This window comes from Phragmites australis, chromosome 24, assembly GCF_958298935.1.
Source record: "Phragmites australis chromosome 24, lpPhrAust1.1, whole genome shotgun sequence".
Taxonomy (NCBI): Eukaryota; Viridiplantae; Streptophyta; class Magnoliopsida; order Poales; family Poaceae; genus Phragmites; species Phragmites australis.
This window is the reverse complement of record NC_084944.1, coordinates 4,449,662-4,466,551: the sequence shown is the minus strand read 5'-3', so window position 1 is coordinate 4,466,551 and position 16,890 is coordinate 4,449,662. Positions and strand designations below refer to the sequence as shown.

Genomic DNA, 16,890 nt, shown 5'->3' with positions numbered 1-16,890 from the left:
ATTTATAGTTATAAAAACTATATAGTGTGAAATCATTTTGAATTGTGAATCTAATTATATAATTTTTATATATCAAATATTCTTATAATTTGATTAAATATTAGTTAAAATACATAATTAACTTTTTAAAAAAATACACTTACTATTTTTAAACTAGCAATACTATGTTTAATATATATATAGAGAGAGTCTGGTAGCTTACTCATATGGTCCATGCACGCGTGCCTGCAGCAGGAATGCACCGAGACGTGTATGCCATGCACGCACGCATGCGGTTTGCACCGCGGCTGCATGCGTTGCATGGCCTCGCACACACCAAACGGAATGCCTTCACCTGGATCGCATTCTACCACCCTGCTTGACCCGAGGTCAAACCCTGCGCTCTTCTTAACTTCCTCTCCCCTCCCTCTCTCTCTCTCTCTCTCTAACCACCCGCTGCCCCATTTACTCCGTCGTATCCACCCCTGGTTCCCGCTCATAAAACTAGCCACCCCGGAGCAAAGCAAGCACGGACAGACGCCACACCTCGGCACCTACTAGTTGCAGGGCGGGCACGCCAGGCAACCCAGCCAAGAACCGCCACTCCTCTCGCGTGAAGCTGCGTGCGAGGAGGAGAGGAGAGGAGAGGAGAGGAGAGGAGAGGAGAGCCGTTCTTGTGGACAAGAAACACGAAGTCTCCGGCTGCCTGCCTTGCTTGCTTGCTCAGAGTTCGCTGCTCTGCTCGACTGCTCGGAGAGGAGCGGGGGTGATGATGAGGAAGGGGGGACCGGGTGTGGGGATGGGGAGGGAGGCGGCGGTGGCGGCGGAGCTGGAGGACGAGGGCGGGAAGGCGGCGGGGGCCGGGGTCGCGCCGACCGCGCCGACGCTGAGCCCGCTGAGCGAGACGCTGTGGCGGGAGAAGGCGGCGGCGGGCGGGTTCCTCGGGGACGTGTCGGCGTGGCTGGCGTGGCAGGACCTCACGGTCACCGTCGCGCTGGGGAGCGGCGACACGCAGGGCGTGCTGCAGGGGCTCACGGGCCACGCCGAGCCGGGAACCATCACGGCGCTCATGGGGCCCTCTGGCTCTGGCAAGTCCACGCTACTCGACGCGCTCGCCGGCCGCCTCGCCGCCAACGCCTTCCTCTCCGGGACCATCCTCCTCAACGGCCGCAAGGCCAACCTCTCCTTCGGCGCCGCGGTACGTGACTGACACGCCTTCCTATGCGCTCCTGCGCCGCGTCGCCGTCGTTGCCACCGTCAGGCTCGTCACTACTGGCCTTTTTCTCGACCTTGGCGCCTTTATTATTTTCGAACTGGAGCACATCCATTCCATCAACTCTGCCTTTTATTAGATCAAGAGTTATCACCGTCATATTTCTCGCTCGATTTCCTTTTTTGCTTATTTCAGGTTTGCGTCCATCGGATTTGCTTTGAAATTTGTTAGTTTCCCCTCAATCTTTAGCTCACAAAACGACCCTGGATGCCACACCTTTAAATCGTATAAAATGGCATTCCCTTTTTTAAGCATCTTGGCAAGAGAGAACTAGCTCTAGTTAATCATGCCGATGAAAATTGTAAAATAAATTGTGAAACAAGTAATATTCTCCCTTTTAGAAGGAACGTTTTCTAGCTGTGTGGAAAATGTAACTGACCATGTGTCACCCATGAATTTTGTAGAGGATTTGGACAGGTAGGAAAAAGTACAACGAGCTAACTAACTGATGTACACTTCTCACTTTTCCTGATTTTGTCTTTCTCCACAATTATCGTGAATTCTCTTTGGATCTTGCCACATCACCTCACCTGAACACCAACACTCATAAGGAGAAACAAATTGAAGGAGTCCTTCACATGACAGGTTTTGTAACCTTGCCGCCTTTCGGCATCTTCTCGCCTAGTCAGTCAGACCTGCCCATTTAGGCAGATGCCATGCCGAATCGGAGCCTCTCGGCTCAACTCTATTAAACCCTTCCCGTTGCAGCTAGATCAGTAACCATCTCCGGTCAAGATTGGGCGATCTGCCTTCACTGGCGCCTGTATGTTTTCGGATGGGATCAACCTGTTTCTGGGTGTGTGTTGGTGATGGAGTTAAACACTTACTAGTTTTTTCAGCACTGTGGTCACCCTGAACTTATGATCTGTTAAGAAAAAACCATTGTTTTTATCGAGTATTGTTATATTTAATCGAAAAGTTACCGTGCACTCTCTTAAAAAAAGACTTGGGTGTTATTAAATATGTTTAGCTTGTTTCCATGTTATCCCAAGGCAACTACTCCTATTTACTTGCACCTCTTTTATTTGGGGTACTGGCATGGAAGTATATTTATATGTTTTCAGTTCAGAAAAAAGAGCTTCTAATGTTTTCATTGTTTTAATGAACTGTTGTTAATGTTTTCATGACCTTTGTTTCGTTGGTTTCTGTCTTATGTGTAGATTAGCTTCTGTACTAACCACTAGCTAGTTAGTAATAAGAAATTGTGTAAATAATTCACAGTTATAAAAAATAAAAGATGATCCCGGATTTGAAAATGTGGCGTTTATTTGACTATTCGACCAATATCATATAAGCTCCTGATCACAATTCACACACTGAGTTCTCATCTTGATACTGAAAGTTACAGTCGATTTGCAATTTCAGGCCTATGTGACGCAAGATGACAACTTGATCGGCACACTGACGGTGAGGGAGACGATCTCATACTCAGCACGCCTTCGCCTCCCTGACAAGATGCCCAGGGAGGAGAAGCAGGCCCTGGTCGAGGGCACCATCGTCGAGATGGGGCTGCAGGACTGCGCCGACACGGTCGTCGGAAATTGGCACCTGAGAGGGATCAGTGGCGGTGAGAAGAGGAGAGTTAGCATTGCCCTGGAGATACTGATGAGGCCCAGGCTGCTATTCCTGGATGAGCCCACCAGTGGTCTTGATAGGTATGTACTACTATTTTTCATTTATCATGTCTCTTCTCAACATTTCAGGATTATCGTCTGGTTGTGTTCAATTCATTTCTTGCATCACTATGTACCAATGTGTAGTGAAAAGTTCAGTATCTGTCATAAACTGAATTACCACAAAATTGTGCAGTGCTTCAGCATTCTTCGTGACACAGACGCTGCGCGGGCTGTCGAGGGATGGTCGGACCGTCATCGCTTCGGTCCATCAGCCGAGCAGTGAGGTTTTCGAGCTTTTCGATAGTCTGTATCTTCTTTCAGGGGGGAAAACAGTCTACTTTGGGAAGGCTTCTGAGGCTTGTGAGGTAGTGTATCTGAGATTGCTCATATCCTAGTCTATGTTTCTGCAATGCCAAGGGGATCCCTGATACATGTGGTCTGTTGTGCATTCTACAGTTTTTCGCGCAAGCCGGCTTCCCTTGCCCACCAATGCGAAATCCATCAGATCATTTCCTTAGGTGCGTCAACTCCGATTTCGACAAGGTGAAGGCCACTCTGAAAGGATCGATGAAAAACAGAGTAAGTTTCAGAATTCAGTCAGCTCCCTAGTATTTGATGTACCATGTTGGTGTATGCCTTGACTGAATTTTTGCTCTCCTTTTACATACATAGTTCGAAAGATCTGATGATCCACTTGAGCGAATCATGACTTCGGAGGCGATGAGAAGGCTGATCAGCTACTACCAGCACTCGCAGTACTACATCAATGCACAACAGAAAGTAGATGAGATGGCCCGGGTTGTAAGTACTTGATTTCCTTCAGCAATTTCTGACAATTTGAATTCGGCTAGACCATTGCCATAGAAGCTAAGAGGATTCATGTGGTTTGCCACTGCAGAAAGGCACGGTGCTGGATTTAGGAGGGAGCCGAGCTAGCTTTGGAATGCAGGCGTACACGCTCACAAAACGATCGTTCATTAACATGTCAAGGGACTTTGGATATTACTGGTTGAGGCTTATTATCTACATTGTGGTGACAGTCTGCATTGGGACTATCTACCTCAATGTTGGCACTGGATACAACTCCATTCTGGTAAAAGTTCTTTTTTATGTTGATACTTACATTTTTCTTCAGTTACATCTTAGGCACCGAAAGTATCTTCCTGAACTGAATATCTGATGCTAATTTTGGTGATCTGATCAAACTAATGAAAACAATTAGGCTCGGGGCGCGTGTGCTTCCTTCATCTTTGGCTTCGTCACATTCATGTCGATCGGAGGGTTTCCATCGTTTGTCGAGGATATGAAGGTTTGTGGAACCACTGAAGCATCAACGACAATTAGACAAGTTTCTCATATTCTAACCTTGCTTACTGAGTTTTCATTTTTCAGGTCTTTCAAAGGGAGCGGCTCAACGGTCACTACGGTGTGCTGGCATTCGTCATCAGCAACACGCTCTCGGCGATGCCATTCTTGATCCTGATCACCTTCGTGTCGGGCACGCTGTGCTACTTCATGGTGCGCCTCCACCCGGGCGTCATGCACTACCTCTTCTTCGTCCTGTGCCTGTACGCCAGTGTCACAGTCGTCGAGAGCCTGATGATGGCCATTGCCAGCGTGATCCCCAACTTCCTCATGGGCATCATTATCGGTGCAGGGATTCAGGTAAAACTGAACATCCCAACAGCTTGATACCAACCATAATCTGTCAGAATCTGTTTGGAAAAAGCAATGCATCCAAACCGAAACTGGAATTAATCCTGACACTATACATGGAATCACACATCATAATGCTGATGCTTATACTCTCTTCTGATGATAACAAGGCACATTTAATGGTAAACAATCGTTTGAAATGGACAGGGGATATTCATGCTGGTATCAGGGTACTTCAGGCTTCCACATGACATCCCAAAGCCTTTCTGGAGGTACCCTATGTCATACATCAGCTTCCACTACTGGGCTTTGCAGGTAAAAAAAAAACTCTTTTTTTAACAGAATTAAGGAGAAGCTATCAATTACCTCAATTCAAATAAAATACTGATCTACAAGAAACAACCAAATGTCGCGACGCATCGACCGTGTTCTTGATCTCTGCAGGGGCAGTACCAGAACGACCTGAAGGGGCTGGTGTTCGACAACCAGGACGACGAGCTGCCCAAGATCCCCGGGGAGTACATCCTGGAGAACGTGTTCCAGATCGACGTGACCCGGTCCAAGTGGTTGGACCTGGCCGTGCTCTTCAGCATGATCATCATCTACCGCCTGCTCTTCTTCATCATGATCAAGGTCAGCGAGGACGTGACGCCGTGGGTGCGCGGCTACGTCGCACGGCGGCGAGTGCAGAACAGGCGGCAGAACAAGGCGGAGCTCGCGGCGGTCCGGTCGCCGTCGCTCCGCGGGTACGTGGTGGACGCGGCCAGCCTGCCGGCCGACCACCCGTGAAGCAAATGCAATGCGTGCAGGAGACCTGAAGAATGTTGGTGGACGGGACACAGCGGCTAAAGCTAAAACTAAACTAAATAGTACTCTGATACACTCGTAAGGTGTATATCAGCAGCTGAATGCAAGGGTTGATCTCTTCTGTTTCAACCACCAAATGATGTGTGCCTCTCGGGAAAATGCAGCTTCGAGCACGTATGATGCATCTCGACCGTTCATCCTTCTCATATGATACTCATCCATCAATTCATTCTCTCATCTGTCTTATGATTGTTTCACCTATCCCTCCAATACAAATTTTAACGCAAGCAAATAAACAGATCTGATAAGTCATGCGTCCGCATGTCCATTTTCATGTTGTGCATCTCGTGACGCAGATGCCAGAATGTTATTCCGTTACTCGAAAACTACTGTTCTTTACGAGCGACAAGTTTTACCATCCTTGCCGTGTAGTTGCTCGCCTTCTGGGTGAAAAATCTCATGGCGCCAAGAGAGGTAGGCATTGGGCTATTACTAGCATCTTGTACCAGTGGGGGTGCGAAACATTGCTATAAATGGCGGCAATGCATCGACAGCTAGTGTACTGGAGATTTCGCCGATGGATCTCGTCAGGGCAGCAAGAACACCGTGAAATTTACGATAAGAACAGCAGAGGAAAGGACACAGGATGTTTATGGCCATTAAAGATCGAACTGTTTGCCACCATGGCTCATTAGTAATCTGAACCTGACACTTGGCCTGTCACTGAGCACTCGAGCAGTGGTCATCTGTTCTTTCAGGTCTGTGAAACTAGAGCAAGTGAGTTAAAGGGAGAGCTTTATGGGCTCATCGGTCATCCTTATCTCTCAACATGCAGGGACGGATCGATACTTGCTGTAGACCACATGAAGAAGTTAATGCAGTGGGCAGTGCATGAAGTAACTTGATGCGATCATCCTTCTGATCTTATCCAGCTGCTGCAGCCATGTTGCAGTACAGCGAAAACTGCAGGTGACGCGTGAATTCAGTCAGTTTTCGGTGAAGAAATGCAGAATCATAGATATATTTGCAAGCAGATGCAGGAAATATCTTGCCATGGCTAAAGTGCAGGGCCAAAGATTAGGTGCTAGAGCTTGGCTGCGTTAACAAGCAAGGGAGACAGGTGATGAGCTCCCTGCTCCCCTCCTCAGCACGGCATTCCGGAATTCAATCTGCAGCCCGTGCCTTTTGCCCCTGCGCGCGGCATAGCATGTGGAATCGTGGATCTGTCGACACAAGGCAGCTAAAGTTGGTGTGCAATTACTGGTAGAGTAATTACAGTAAATCATGTCGCCTTAGTCAACTAAAGTACGAATGGTAATACCTAGTATAGTTTTAGGCTGTCTGCAATTTCCTTGATTTTGCACTATCTATTTGTTCATGAAGGTCTGCTAACCAATTTTCCTGTACAACATCTAAAAAAAAAGGCTTACTATTGTACAGAACTTACTTGCATGAGTTTTGCCAAAAATCAGATCAGAAACCGGTGTCCAGACAGTAGATGACGACGCTATCATCCTTCGATGAAAGTTCAGGTCGACAATGCGCCTACCGTAATGTTCCTCGAGAAAGGATGGAAGCCATGTTCTTCTACAGTGAGAGGACGATTGGAAGCTGAAGGATGAACAGGCATCAACTAATTCCGACTGCACAAGAAAAGACGTACGCAGACGTAAGCCGGCCAGCTTGCATGATTAAGTGAGCACAGCAAAAGGTTTCAGAGAAACGGAATTCCGTTTTGATCGAGACAAGAAACATTCTCAGAATGGACAGGGAGTCAGGTCGCGTACGTTCAGCGCGAGCTGAAGCTGATTGATTTGAGGCGCAACGAAACGATCGACAAGGATGATGAGGATATGGACGACAGCCGGTTTCAACATGGGCGGATCCCGAGAGGACTGCTTCGGAGTCAATAGAAGCCTTGAACCTCCCTTACATTTTGACAGCCGGTTTCAACATGGGTGGATCCCGAGGGGACTACTTCGCAGTCCATAGAAACCTTGAACCCTCTTATATTTTTTTTAGGAAGAAAATAAGAGAGTAAAAGAAGAAGAGAAGTTAGAAAAAGAGGAGAGAGAGAGAGAGTTGGATAAGCCACATACCTGACTTCTTTTTGCATCCGTATTTCAATGGAGTCGGTTGCAGTGGTTGAGGATTAGAGAGATGGGTCACTGAGCTCCGTTGCTATGCAGCAGACGAGCAAACAACAGTGTTCAGTCGGGCAAATGACTCTTGTTAGTACTTCGACAGGAGTACGTGACAGGAGATAATTCAAATTGGGAATTTGGTGGTGGTTTCACACGATACCATCTATTTTTTTATGTATTTTTTATTTGACTATTTTTTAAACACTAGCATAACTATTAGACACACGCACACATTGATACCACCATACGTACATACTCATACAATGTCTATTGAAAACCAGAGATATAGAGCTTAGAGATTGACGAAGTCACAACAGACGTCTCGCTGTCGAGAGGTACGTCGTTTATCACTGAAAGAAAATTCCACTATACGATGACATTCTGTCACAAATACGCATAATATGCGCTTATATATATATATATATATAAAGATATATATATATATATATAAAGATAAAAGAAAGAAAGGGAAAGGAAAAGGAAAAGGAAAAAGAAGAAGAATAAAGGAGGAATTCTCTCTTGGGCCCCGCAGGCGGAATCCATCTTCCCTCCCCTCTCTTTCTTCTAACTGAGCTGGGCTGTCAGCCCGTGTTCTTTTCTTGCTGGGCTGCTGTGGCCTGAGGCCTGCGCCGCTCCCCTTCTCTTTGCACCTCGCGAGCCCAGCCTCAGCCCGAGCCGCTCTCCTTGTTCTTCTTCTCCCCGAGCTCATCTGCCGCCTCCTTCTCTTCTCTGGGCCCGCGTCGAACCCCTCGGATCAGACTGTCGTCTCCCTCTTCCGTCTCTATCCCCAACCGAATCCTCTCGTATCTCAACCGGATATGTCTCCCTTCGTTTCCAATCGGGAGAAGATTGTCCGGGTTTCGCGGGATCCGAGCGAACTCAGGCCCTATCTCCAACCCTAGTCACCGCCTGTATAAAGGGGGGAGGTGCTAGCGAGAAAGGGGAGGAGGAAGATTTTTGGAGGAGCGACGAAGCCCTGATGCGCCCGAGCTCGGAGTTCTTGCCGCTGACAAAAGCTCCGCCGCCGCCGCCGCCCGAAGCCCGTCGCCGTCGTCGAGTTATCCCTCTGTTGTGCCTCGTCACCGTTGTGCCCTCCCTGCTGTTAGTTGGATGTGGCCGCGTTTTCCCTGGCAGGTGTGTAAGTCTCTCTGGTGTGCTGCCATGGATGTTGATCATCACCTGGTGCTGTGGATTGCTGCTATGTCGCCCGAGTGCTTATGGTGATGTGTTGGTATGAAGAGCTGATGTGCTGTTGCCGGCCCTTGTCGTCGTTTTAACAGTTGGTGGCTATTGCGGTTTGCCGACATGGTGATGCTTGCCGGCTATGTGGTGATCATGGCTGCCCCTCTTCTGTCGTTGGTCTGGTCCTATTGCTGCTGGGTGAGGTGGTGCCCTACTGATGCTGATGATGGCTAGTTGCCTTTGTGGCTCTCTGTTGATTGCCCTATCTCCTCTGTTCCCGGCTGCTACTGTTGCTCGTAGCCTTTGTGGCTCTCTGATGTCGGTTGCTGCTGTTGTTCATAGCATGTGTGGCTCTCTGTTGACCAGCTGTTACTGCTGCTCATTGCCTGTCTCCTTCGGAGATGACCGATGAGGTTTATACCGAGGTCCGAGGGGTTAGCTAAGCACAACGTTGGGCTCTCGATCATAGCCCAGCTGCTACACCGGTTGAAGCTACGTGTGGCACCGTGCTCTTAGCCCACCTCTGCTGCTTATACTATGCTGAGCGATCGATGATGCAATGTTGAGACCGTCCTTTACTTTATTCTTAATGCTCTCACTTTGTTTGTCTGTGTGTCTTTGTTTACAGCATAATTAAGCGGAGAGCTTCGTGAAGCCTTGGAAACCAAGAAGATGCAGTCTCCGAAAGATCATAGTCAGATTGCGTGTGTACATGTGTAATGAATAAAGATCGATGTTTTTATTACAACATTCTCCTTTACTTTGCATACCTCATGTATATTGGTCCGCCGCAAATTGTTCTTTTTGAGTTATACACTTCGATGTAGTTTCTCGTTTGCGAAACATCTGCCTTGGTTTGACATATATAGAACAAATCTGGGGTTTCATGTCTAGTGGAGTACCTTTTTGGTTATCTTCAAATGGGAAAACAAAAGGAAGGCACGCAAAAAAAAAAAAAACAGCTACTATTAGCCTAGCGGGCTAAAGCTGCAAGTCTATTTCCAGGGCCAATACGCCACACCTAAAGTCTATAGGAAAAATTGCCTCTATAGCACTCCCCACATAAGGTTTTGCAAACATACAACTCTTTGAGCCCGGATTACTAATTTAGCACTAGTTAGTTCCCTATTTTTTCTCCGTCTACCACTGTCAAAACCTCACCTCCGTTAACACATCATCATCTCCCGTACCATCTTTCACCTCTCTGATGCCCTCTTAGCTTCTCTCCCTTCCTCTTCGGTGAATCGAATCGGCCCTTTCTCTGGTGAGCAAGCAAGCTCTGAGATCAAGAGCCTCCTCCATGGCCGGTAGCAAGCAGGTAGGATCGTCAAGCAGCCCAAAACCCATACAGATCGAGTTGCCAGTGGATTCACACTGCAACCGCTCATTCACGCTACCACCGCATCTCGATTTGTGCCGTTGCCGCCGCTCGATTTGTGTCGCCATGGCAGCTCGATGCTCGCCACTGCCATCGCAGCTCGATTCACGCCGCAAATGGAGCACACCTTCTTTGTTGGGATCTGGCATGGCGAGTCCAAGATCGAAGCAGCCATCTTCCACTGGATCCTCTTGGTACTCCTCGCCTTGGCCCTCTAATTCTTTTACTAATGAGAAGAGGATGGCATCCCTTGCATGGATGGATTACTCATTTCCTTTTTGCTGAAATTTCTCCTTTCTTTGTCTAGATCCAATTGTTCTTCCTTGGTGCGCTAGATGGTATGGAAGGTGGCAAGTGGCCACAAATGGCATGCTCAGAAAGTGAGCTCGATGCTGCACATGGGTTCTCAGGTTTGGTGTGGACGGCGGCGAGCTTGACTAGCTGCGATGGAAAATGGCAGCAGCCTGCTCGCGGGCGCATCGGGGGAGTGTCGAGGATGGCGCAAAAGAAAGACAATGAGGAGGGAAATTTGTGGATGAAGGGCGGCGCTAGCATACGGGCAGGAGCTCGAGATCAGGAGTCGTGGCGCAGAAGGATTCCAGGCGGCCGGTGATGGTGGGTAGGAGCGCCAGAGTTTAGGAGGATGGAGCGCTTAGTGCACACCGGACGAGAGACTTGCCAACTAACTGGGAGAGAAGTCCATATCTGATCTGGGCTGATCAAAGTGGTGCGGAGCTAGACGGAGTAAAGCAAGGTAACTAAGTAGTGCTAAAATAGAAATCCAAACTAAAGGAGTTGTATGTTTGCAAAGCTCTTTAGAAATAGTGGTATATGGGCAATTTTCTTAAGTCTATATTGGCTCCTTTAACTATTGCTCGAGGCTGTTTATCCCCCAATTACAAAACTAGATATCCACCTCCTCTAACTATTCAAATCAATGCAATTTAACTCCTTAACTAATTTTAATGGTAGTTTTGTCCTATATGGCGACAACTCAGCATGCCCTGTTGGCAACGTTTCGCTGACATGGCATCAAAAAGTTCAATTTTTTTTATAAAAATCACAAAAAATTCTAAAAATACTAGAGACAATTCTAAGACCTTCTGTGATTTTGTTTTTTTAAAATACCATTTGCATCATATTTCATGGAGATGAAGCTTGGAAGAAAAAAAAGCATACAACTCATTTATTAACTCACGTCAAGAAAAATATTAACATGCAAACACATATTGGTGTACCTTAAGAGAATATATAAAATTAGTTTCACTTCATTTAGATTTTTATTAATTTATCCATAATTTTTACAAAGTTAACAAGCATAAAATAAACATGTTAAGAAAAGTCACTGCAATTAATTTTGTCATGTCTACCATTATTTAACTACACAAAGCATTGTTTAATTAAACTAGTAAAAGTGATTTCACTAATTTTGGGCTGTGATGGATTAGTTATAAATTAATCTAGTTGCAACATATTTACTTAATCTTGCATGTTACAATAACTATTTCATGATTTCATGTATTTTTAGAAGACAGAGGATCATGTATTAAGACTAAAAAATTAGTTTCATAATTTTTGGATTAGCAAACGATTAACAATGTATTTAACTAGGTTTAGTAAATAAATTTTCTCACAGAAAATATACAACTTTTTCATGAGTATAAATATTTTTATCATGTACATCATGTTAAAAGAAAACCAATAAAATTTATTTCACTTGATTTGAGGCTCAGATGAATTAACTATTTATTTCACAAGGAAACCAACAAAAACCAACATATTCACTTTATGCTGGTGAAGTTCATAAAAATTATGAGAAAATTAATAAAATTTAAAATAAAGTGAAACTAATTTTGTAGATCCTCTTAAGGTACATGCTACACTAAAAAAATATGTGTTTGTATGTTAATATTTTCTTTAACGTGAGTTAATAAATGAGTTGCATGCTTTTTAAAGCATGTTTTTTCAATTTTTATAATTTTTTATATTTTTTGATATTTTGAATTTTTTATACCACGTTGGCGAAATACGATTAATAGGACAGACTGAGTTATCACCACGTAGGATGTAACCATCATTAAAACTAGTTAAGAAGGTAAATTGCACTAATTTAAATAGTTAGAAGAGGTAGAATATCTAGGTCTGGCAATGGGGTAGGTTGGGGCTGGGTGCAACAAGAACGCAGCTGACCCAAAACATGAATCGGGAAACCCGCCCCGCCCCGAAACCTTTAACGGGTGGAAAATCGCCTTAACCCGGTGGGGGACCCGAAACCCGACGAGGACCCCGTGGGTGGGATTTGAGGGTCGACGTTGGTGGCCTAAGGCGGGCGTGGGTAACGGCTCAGCGGCGCTATGGACAGGCTTGGGCAACAGCTCGATAGCGTGACTGGAGCGAAGGTGAGCGTGAGCAGCGGTGGGAGGGCAAGAGCAGAGAGCGGCAGCGCGACAACGTTACGGGAGCCACATGTAGTGGCGTTATGGGCATGCGCGGGAGGCGGCTCGATGACGTTGTGGGCTGGCTTGGGTGACGAGTGATCGCGTGGTGAGAGCGGAGGTGGGCGCAAGTGGCGACGAGCGGGTGGGCGCAAGCGGAGGGCGGCAGCGTGACGGGAGCGAGGACGATGGCGGTAGTGAGGAGGGGAGGGCGGTGGTGGGCGGGCGACGACGCGGCGGGAGCGGTGGCACAGACAACGAGGTGGGAGTAGGTGAGCGGCTAGGTTAGGAGGCGGGTGGGCTAACTGGGCCGGCCTAGACGGTTGGGATGGAGGCTGAGCCATTGTTATCGAGCGCCCATCTACGTCCATAAGCGAAAAGCTACACCTACTTTCGACCCGAACAATAATTAGATCCCCGATCCGTAACCCTGGTGTGACTAATTTTGAACCCACTCTCACTGGGTCTAAAAACCGTGGGGATGCCAACCCTAAGGGTCTATTTGTTCTAGGCCGCTTCTGGCTTCTGTTTATATCAGAAGATCAAAAGACAGAAGCACAAATAAACGAGTTTGCTGAAAAGTAAGTTCTGGAGAAGTCAGAAGCCTGTTTTTAAGGAAATAAACTTAAACTGATAAGTTAGTTGAGAGTAATTTTTTTTAAAGTAGTGTACTGAGAAGTAAAAAATTATTATAAAATTTAATAGCTAAAATTCAAAGCACAATGTTTAAAAAAAATCTAAAAACACAGCTTTTTAAGAAGACAAAAGAATACCAAACAAATAAGCTTCTAAAACCCGAGCTGGTGGGGGAAAAAATAAACCTAGCGATGCTGCAGATCCGCCTGAACAAGATCGGCTCGTCGGACTCCGGCGCGGCGGCCGCGGGCGGCGGCCCCGCGAAGTCCGCAGCGGCGGCGGCGGCTCTGGGCGGCGTCCCGGAGTCGGTGACCGTGGCGTGCCCCGACCACCTGGTGATCGCGGACCTCCCCGTCGCGAAGAGCCTCGGCGCCGTCACGACCTCCGCCGCCGCCATCACGCGCACCATCGGCCGCCGCTCACGCCGGCCCCTCGGCGAGCGTGTCCACATCTGCTCCCGCTGCGAGTTCCCCATCGCCATCTACGGCCGCCTCGTATGGGTTCCTAAACCCTAGCTTCTTCTCGTGTTCATGCGCGCTCTCAATCCGACCGCTCCTGAGTAAAATTAGAGGTTTAGTTAACTGCGTGGTGATGCTATTGTCATTCACCCTTTAGTGACACTGAGATCGCCAATTTGTCTGTTTAAGCCATTGACACTGAGACGCCAATAGTTCTAATCATCCTCTGTCGCTAATAGAATTGGAAAATGAAGCGGAATACGTATGGCGTCTTTGTGCTATGCTTTTTAGTTACTCGGGTTTTAGGTTTGGACCAAAAATATCATATACTTGTAGCTTGTGGTAGCTCTCTGGGAATGGATATCTGCTTGCTATGCTAGTGATGCGTTTGCAATGAGAACCAATATTATCTCCTGTTTGTGGCAAACAAAGGAGTCTTACATTCTACTGGCCTCGTTTAAAGCCGTGTAGATGAAGGCAATATTGTTGCTCTGTTAATATGTTAGTGTGTTTAGTCGCTTAAGGGATTGCACACAGCTTACTTGTAGGATGGATATTAACCTGATCTTTTTAGTGCTAAATGGACTATTCAGACATTTTCATCATGAGATAAGCTTTTGGTATCAGTTGGCAGTGTGTTTTTTATTCTTGAAGTATATCGAGTTTGTTTTTATTTGTAGTACCGCCTAAGTGAACAGACTTGCTGTGTTTAAAATAGGTCACAATTATCTGGCTTGCTGTGATTTCATGTTTTATGTTCCTGTGAAACCTGTTGCCTTAATAAGCTGCCTATATGCGGCCATTCACTTCGTAGTTCCTTTTCTAATGTATGCAGTTGGGCCCTACTATAGTGTTATGACTTCTTCCTTTTTATTATTATTTTGGCTTCAGGTTCCTTGTGAACATGCTTTCTGTTTAACCTGTGCGAGAAGTGATTCCAGCTGCTATCTGTAAGCATTCTAAAACTTTCCTAACTTGCTTTTGTCTCATTTTCTTCTTCGTGGTATATTGTCTTGCTTAGTAGTTCATGCTAGGGTAACATTCAGCAACTCAGTGGGTTATCAGAACATGATAGAGCTTGCTCAAGTGAATTGATTTACTATCTGAACTCTGAGCCTCAACTGATTGCTATGTGTTGCTTTTCTTAAGATATTCTAATCAATGTTCATATGTTTACATTGGTGTGGTACTGTTAGTAACCTTTGCAGTTTGCATATTTGAAACGTTCTCTATCCAGGTGTATTGTCATTTTTCATGTACATTTATGAGGTGTTCTGTCATTTCAGCTGGTAGTTATGAATATTGGTTAAAATCGACATGTTCTGTACCTGTACTTTGCATGATGCTGATGTACCCCTTGAACACATAGTCAAATGTTGTACAAGAAATTTTATGCGTTTTTCCCTTGGGAATATTTTAGTTATTCATATTGATAGCTGTTATGTTTCTCTTATAGAGTTTAGCTTGGTCTAAGACTTTGTCATTTTGAAACTTCTGTTACTTCTGCAGTTGTGATGAGCGCATTCAGAAGATACAGAGTGTGAAAATGATGGAAGGGATTTTCATCTGTGCTGCACCGATGTGTCTCAAGTCTTTCCTTAAGAAAGCAGATTTTGAGTCACATGTGCCTGAAGTCCATGTCAGCCTCCTCCAAGCTAATGTAGAGAAGGAAGAACGTAACGAGTCAGATGCTCCTAACATCTCCCGTGCTTCTGCAGGGGATACTCAAAGACAGTCTCAAATGCCTGAAATGTCTACTGGACGTGCTCCTCCAAGGTCAGGTGTTTCACCTACTTCAACTTCTCACATGCAAGATCATGAAGAACGCTCCCGCTACCACCAGTCCAGGGAGCAAACCCCACTGAGGCCTCCAATGCTTGCAAAACCGCCATCATTCCATGGTCACCACTCATACCCACCAGGGGATACTCAGGCCGAGAACAACCCACCTCAAGGATTTGACTGGCCCTACAACTGGGCTTCTCAGTCACACAAGGAGAGCCCAGGTGCAGCTACTCCTCTTCGCCAGGAATCTGACCACAGTACTCAGGACAAGCAACAACTGATGGCTAATGCACCGTTTATGTTCCCGCCAATTCCTTCTCATCAGCCAAACTTTATGATGCCCATGAATATGAATCAGCCTATGAATATGAATCAGCCTTTGATACCTGGTGCGTCATTCAATTACCCTCCTCTCCAGCAAGATGGAAACCCTCAGTATTTTGGTGCACCTTTCCAGATGCAACTACCAGATACTGGATCGGATCAAGGTTCCTTGTCAGGGGTCCAGCCTCCACCTGGTCATTTGAGCTTCCCTGAGGGGCTTCAGCGCCCATGTGCCATGGGATTGACGGGAAATCCATTTCAGTCTATGCCCTTTGGGCAGGGCATGGCTGATGGTGCAGGTGATCCTCAGGGTGTTGGTGGTATGGCCTTCATGCAGGCTGGTTTTGGAGGCATTCCTGATGGTTCTATGAATCCAGGCATGTCAGGTCAAGCTGATCGAGGTGATGGAAGGGGTATTCTAGCACAGATGCCTATGCCGATGCAAATGCAGATGTCACTCCCCCCACCCCCACCGCCTACACAACCTCCATCAGGCGCACAGCAATCCTTTAACAGGACTTGATTATTTTTGTGTACCAATTGATGGTTCCTGCCAAAATTGCATTTTAGTTCATAGAGAAAATTGTAATTTTGTCGTTGTGGCATGTAACTTGCGAGAAGTCGTTGTCTCAGTTCTATCCCCTGGGTTTTCCCTGCTATTGGCGGATAGGGCAATGTATTATGATTGGTTCTGTTTGAATGAAATGTTTTCAATTTCTGAAATGTTTGTTATGTGTTGGCTTCGCCCAGGAACTCACTCACACTCACGAACACAGAGCGCCGGCGAGGGAGACGATGAACAGAAGATTTTTTCGGCGACGAACGCCGTGGAGCCAATCGCTCCTGTATCTTGGCACTGTTATTCACTGCACTTCGCAAAGAACACCGAGGAGCACAGGGCTACATATAGGCCGGGGACACCACGAAGCTAACCTCCACGCCCGGCCTTCGCGCCATGATCCGCAGGACCCGCTCGACGTCGCCATGAGCCACACGCTCGCCCGGACGACGCGGCTTCCTCCAAAAAATCATGCGCCACGCACACCACTCCTCTAACAGACTCCGACCGCGCGCTCTGCAGCACCCCTGCGCTCGCGATCATCAACTCGAACGACCTGAACGACCTGACAGGACGCACACAACGCACTGACTCTACACACCATGAACACACCATGGCGAGTTTATTTCCAACAATCTCCCCCTAAACACGACATGGC

General features: G+C 46.6%; 2 protein-coding genes across 2 annotated transcripts; both read left to right on the top strand.

The window, feature by feature from the left end:
• Positions 1 to 424: 424 nt before the first annotated feature.
• On the top strand, positions 425 to 5,575 carry LOC133908101 (ABC transporter G family member 11-like). Its single transcript, XM_062350228.1, has 10 exons — positions 425 to 1,177; positions 2,618 to 2,907; positions 3,062 to 3,233; positions 3,325 to 3,447; positions 3,541 to 3,669; positions 3,767 to 3,961; positions 4,091 to 4,177; positions 4,261 to 4,533; positions 4,732 to 4,839; positions 4,969 to 5,575. Exons 1-10 carry the CDS (start codon positions 749 to 751, stop codon positions 5,311 to 5,313), a joined length of 2,151 nt encoding a protein of 716 aa, XP_062206212.1. The 5' UTR covers positions 425 to 748; the 3' UTR covers positions 5,314 to 5,575.
• A 7,683-nt stretch (positions 5,576 to 13,258) lies between these two features.
• Positions 13,259 to 16,354, top strand: LOC133907798 (E3 ubiquitin-protein ligase HAKAI homolog). The gene is made up of 3 exons (XM_062349889.1): positions 13,259 to 13,600; positions 14,456 to 14,514; positions 15,074 to 16,354. Exons 1-3 carry the CDS (start codon positions 13,298 to 13,300, stop codon positions 16,194 to 16,196), a joined length of 1,485 nt encoding a protein of 494 aa, XP_062205873.1. The 5' UTR covers positions 13,259 to 13,297; the 3' UTR covers positions 16,197 to 16,354.
• The last annotated feature ends 536 nt before the right edge of the window (positions 16,355 to 16,890 follow it).

Excerpts from the sequence above, each read along its gene's own strand:
- LOC133907798 (XM_062349889.1), top strand. The coding sequence starts at position 13,298 with ATGCTGCAGATCCGCCTGAACAAGATCGGCTCGTCGGACTCCGGCGCG. Across the intron at positions 13,601-14,455 it reads TCGCCATCTACGGCCGCCTC|GTTCCTTGTGAACATGCTTT; the intron begins GTATGGGTTCCT and ends TTTTGGCTTCAG. Across the intron at positions 14,515-15,073 it reads AGTGATTCCAGCTGCTATCT|TTGTGATGAGCGCATTCAGA; the intron begins GTAAGCATTCTA and ends TTACTTCTGCAG.
- LOC133908101 (XM_062350228.1), top strand. The coding sequence starts at position 749 with ATGATGAGGAAGGGGGGACCGGGTGTGGGGATGGGGAGGGAGGCGGCG. Across the intron at positions 3,670-3,766 it reads TAGATGAGATGGCCCGGGTT|AAAGGCACGGTGCTGGATTT; the intron begins GTAAGTACTTGA and ends TTGCCACTGCAG. Across the intron at positions 4,840-4,968 it reads TCCACTACTGGGCTTTGCAG|GGGCAGTACCAGAACGACCT; the intron begins GTAAAAAAAAAA and ends TGATCTCTGCAG.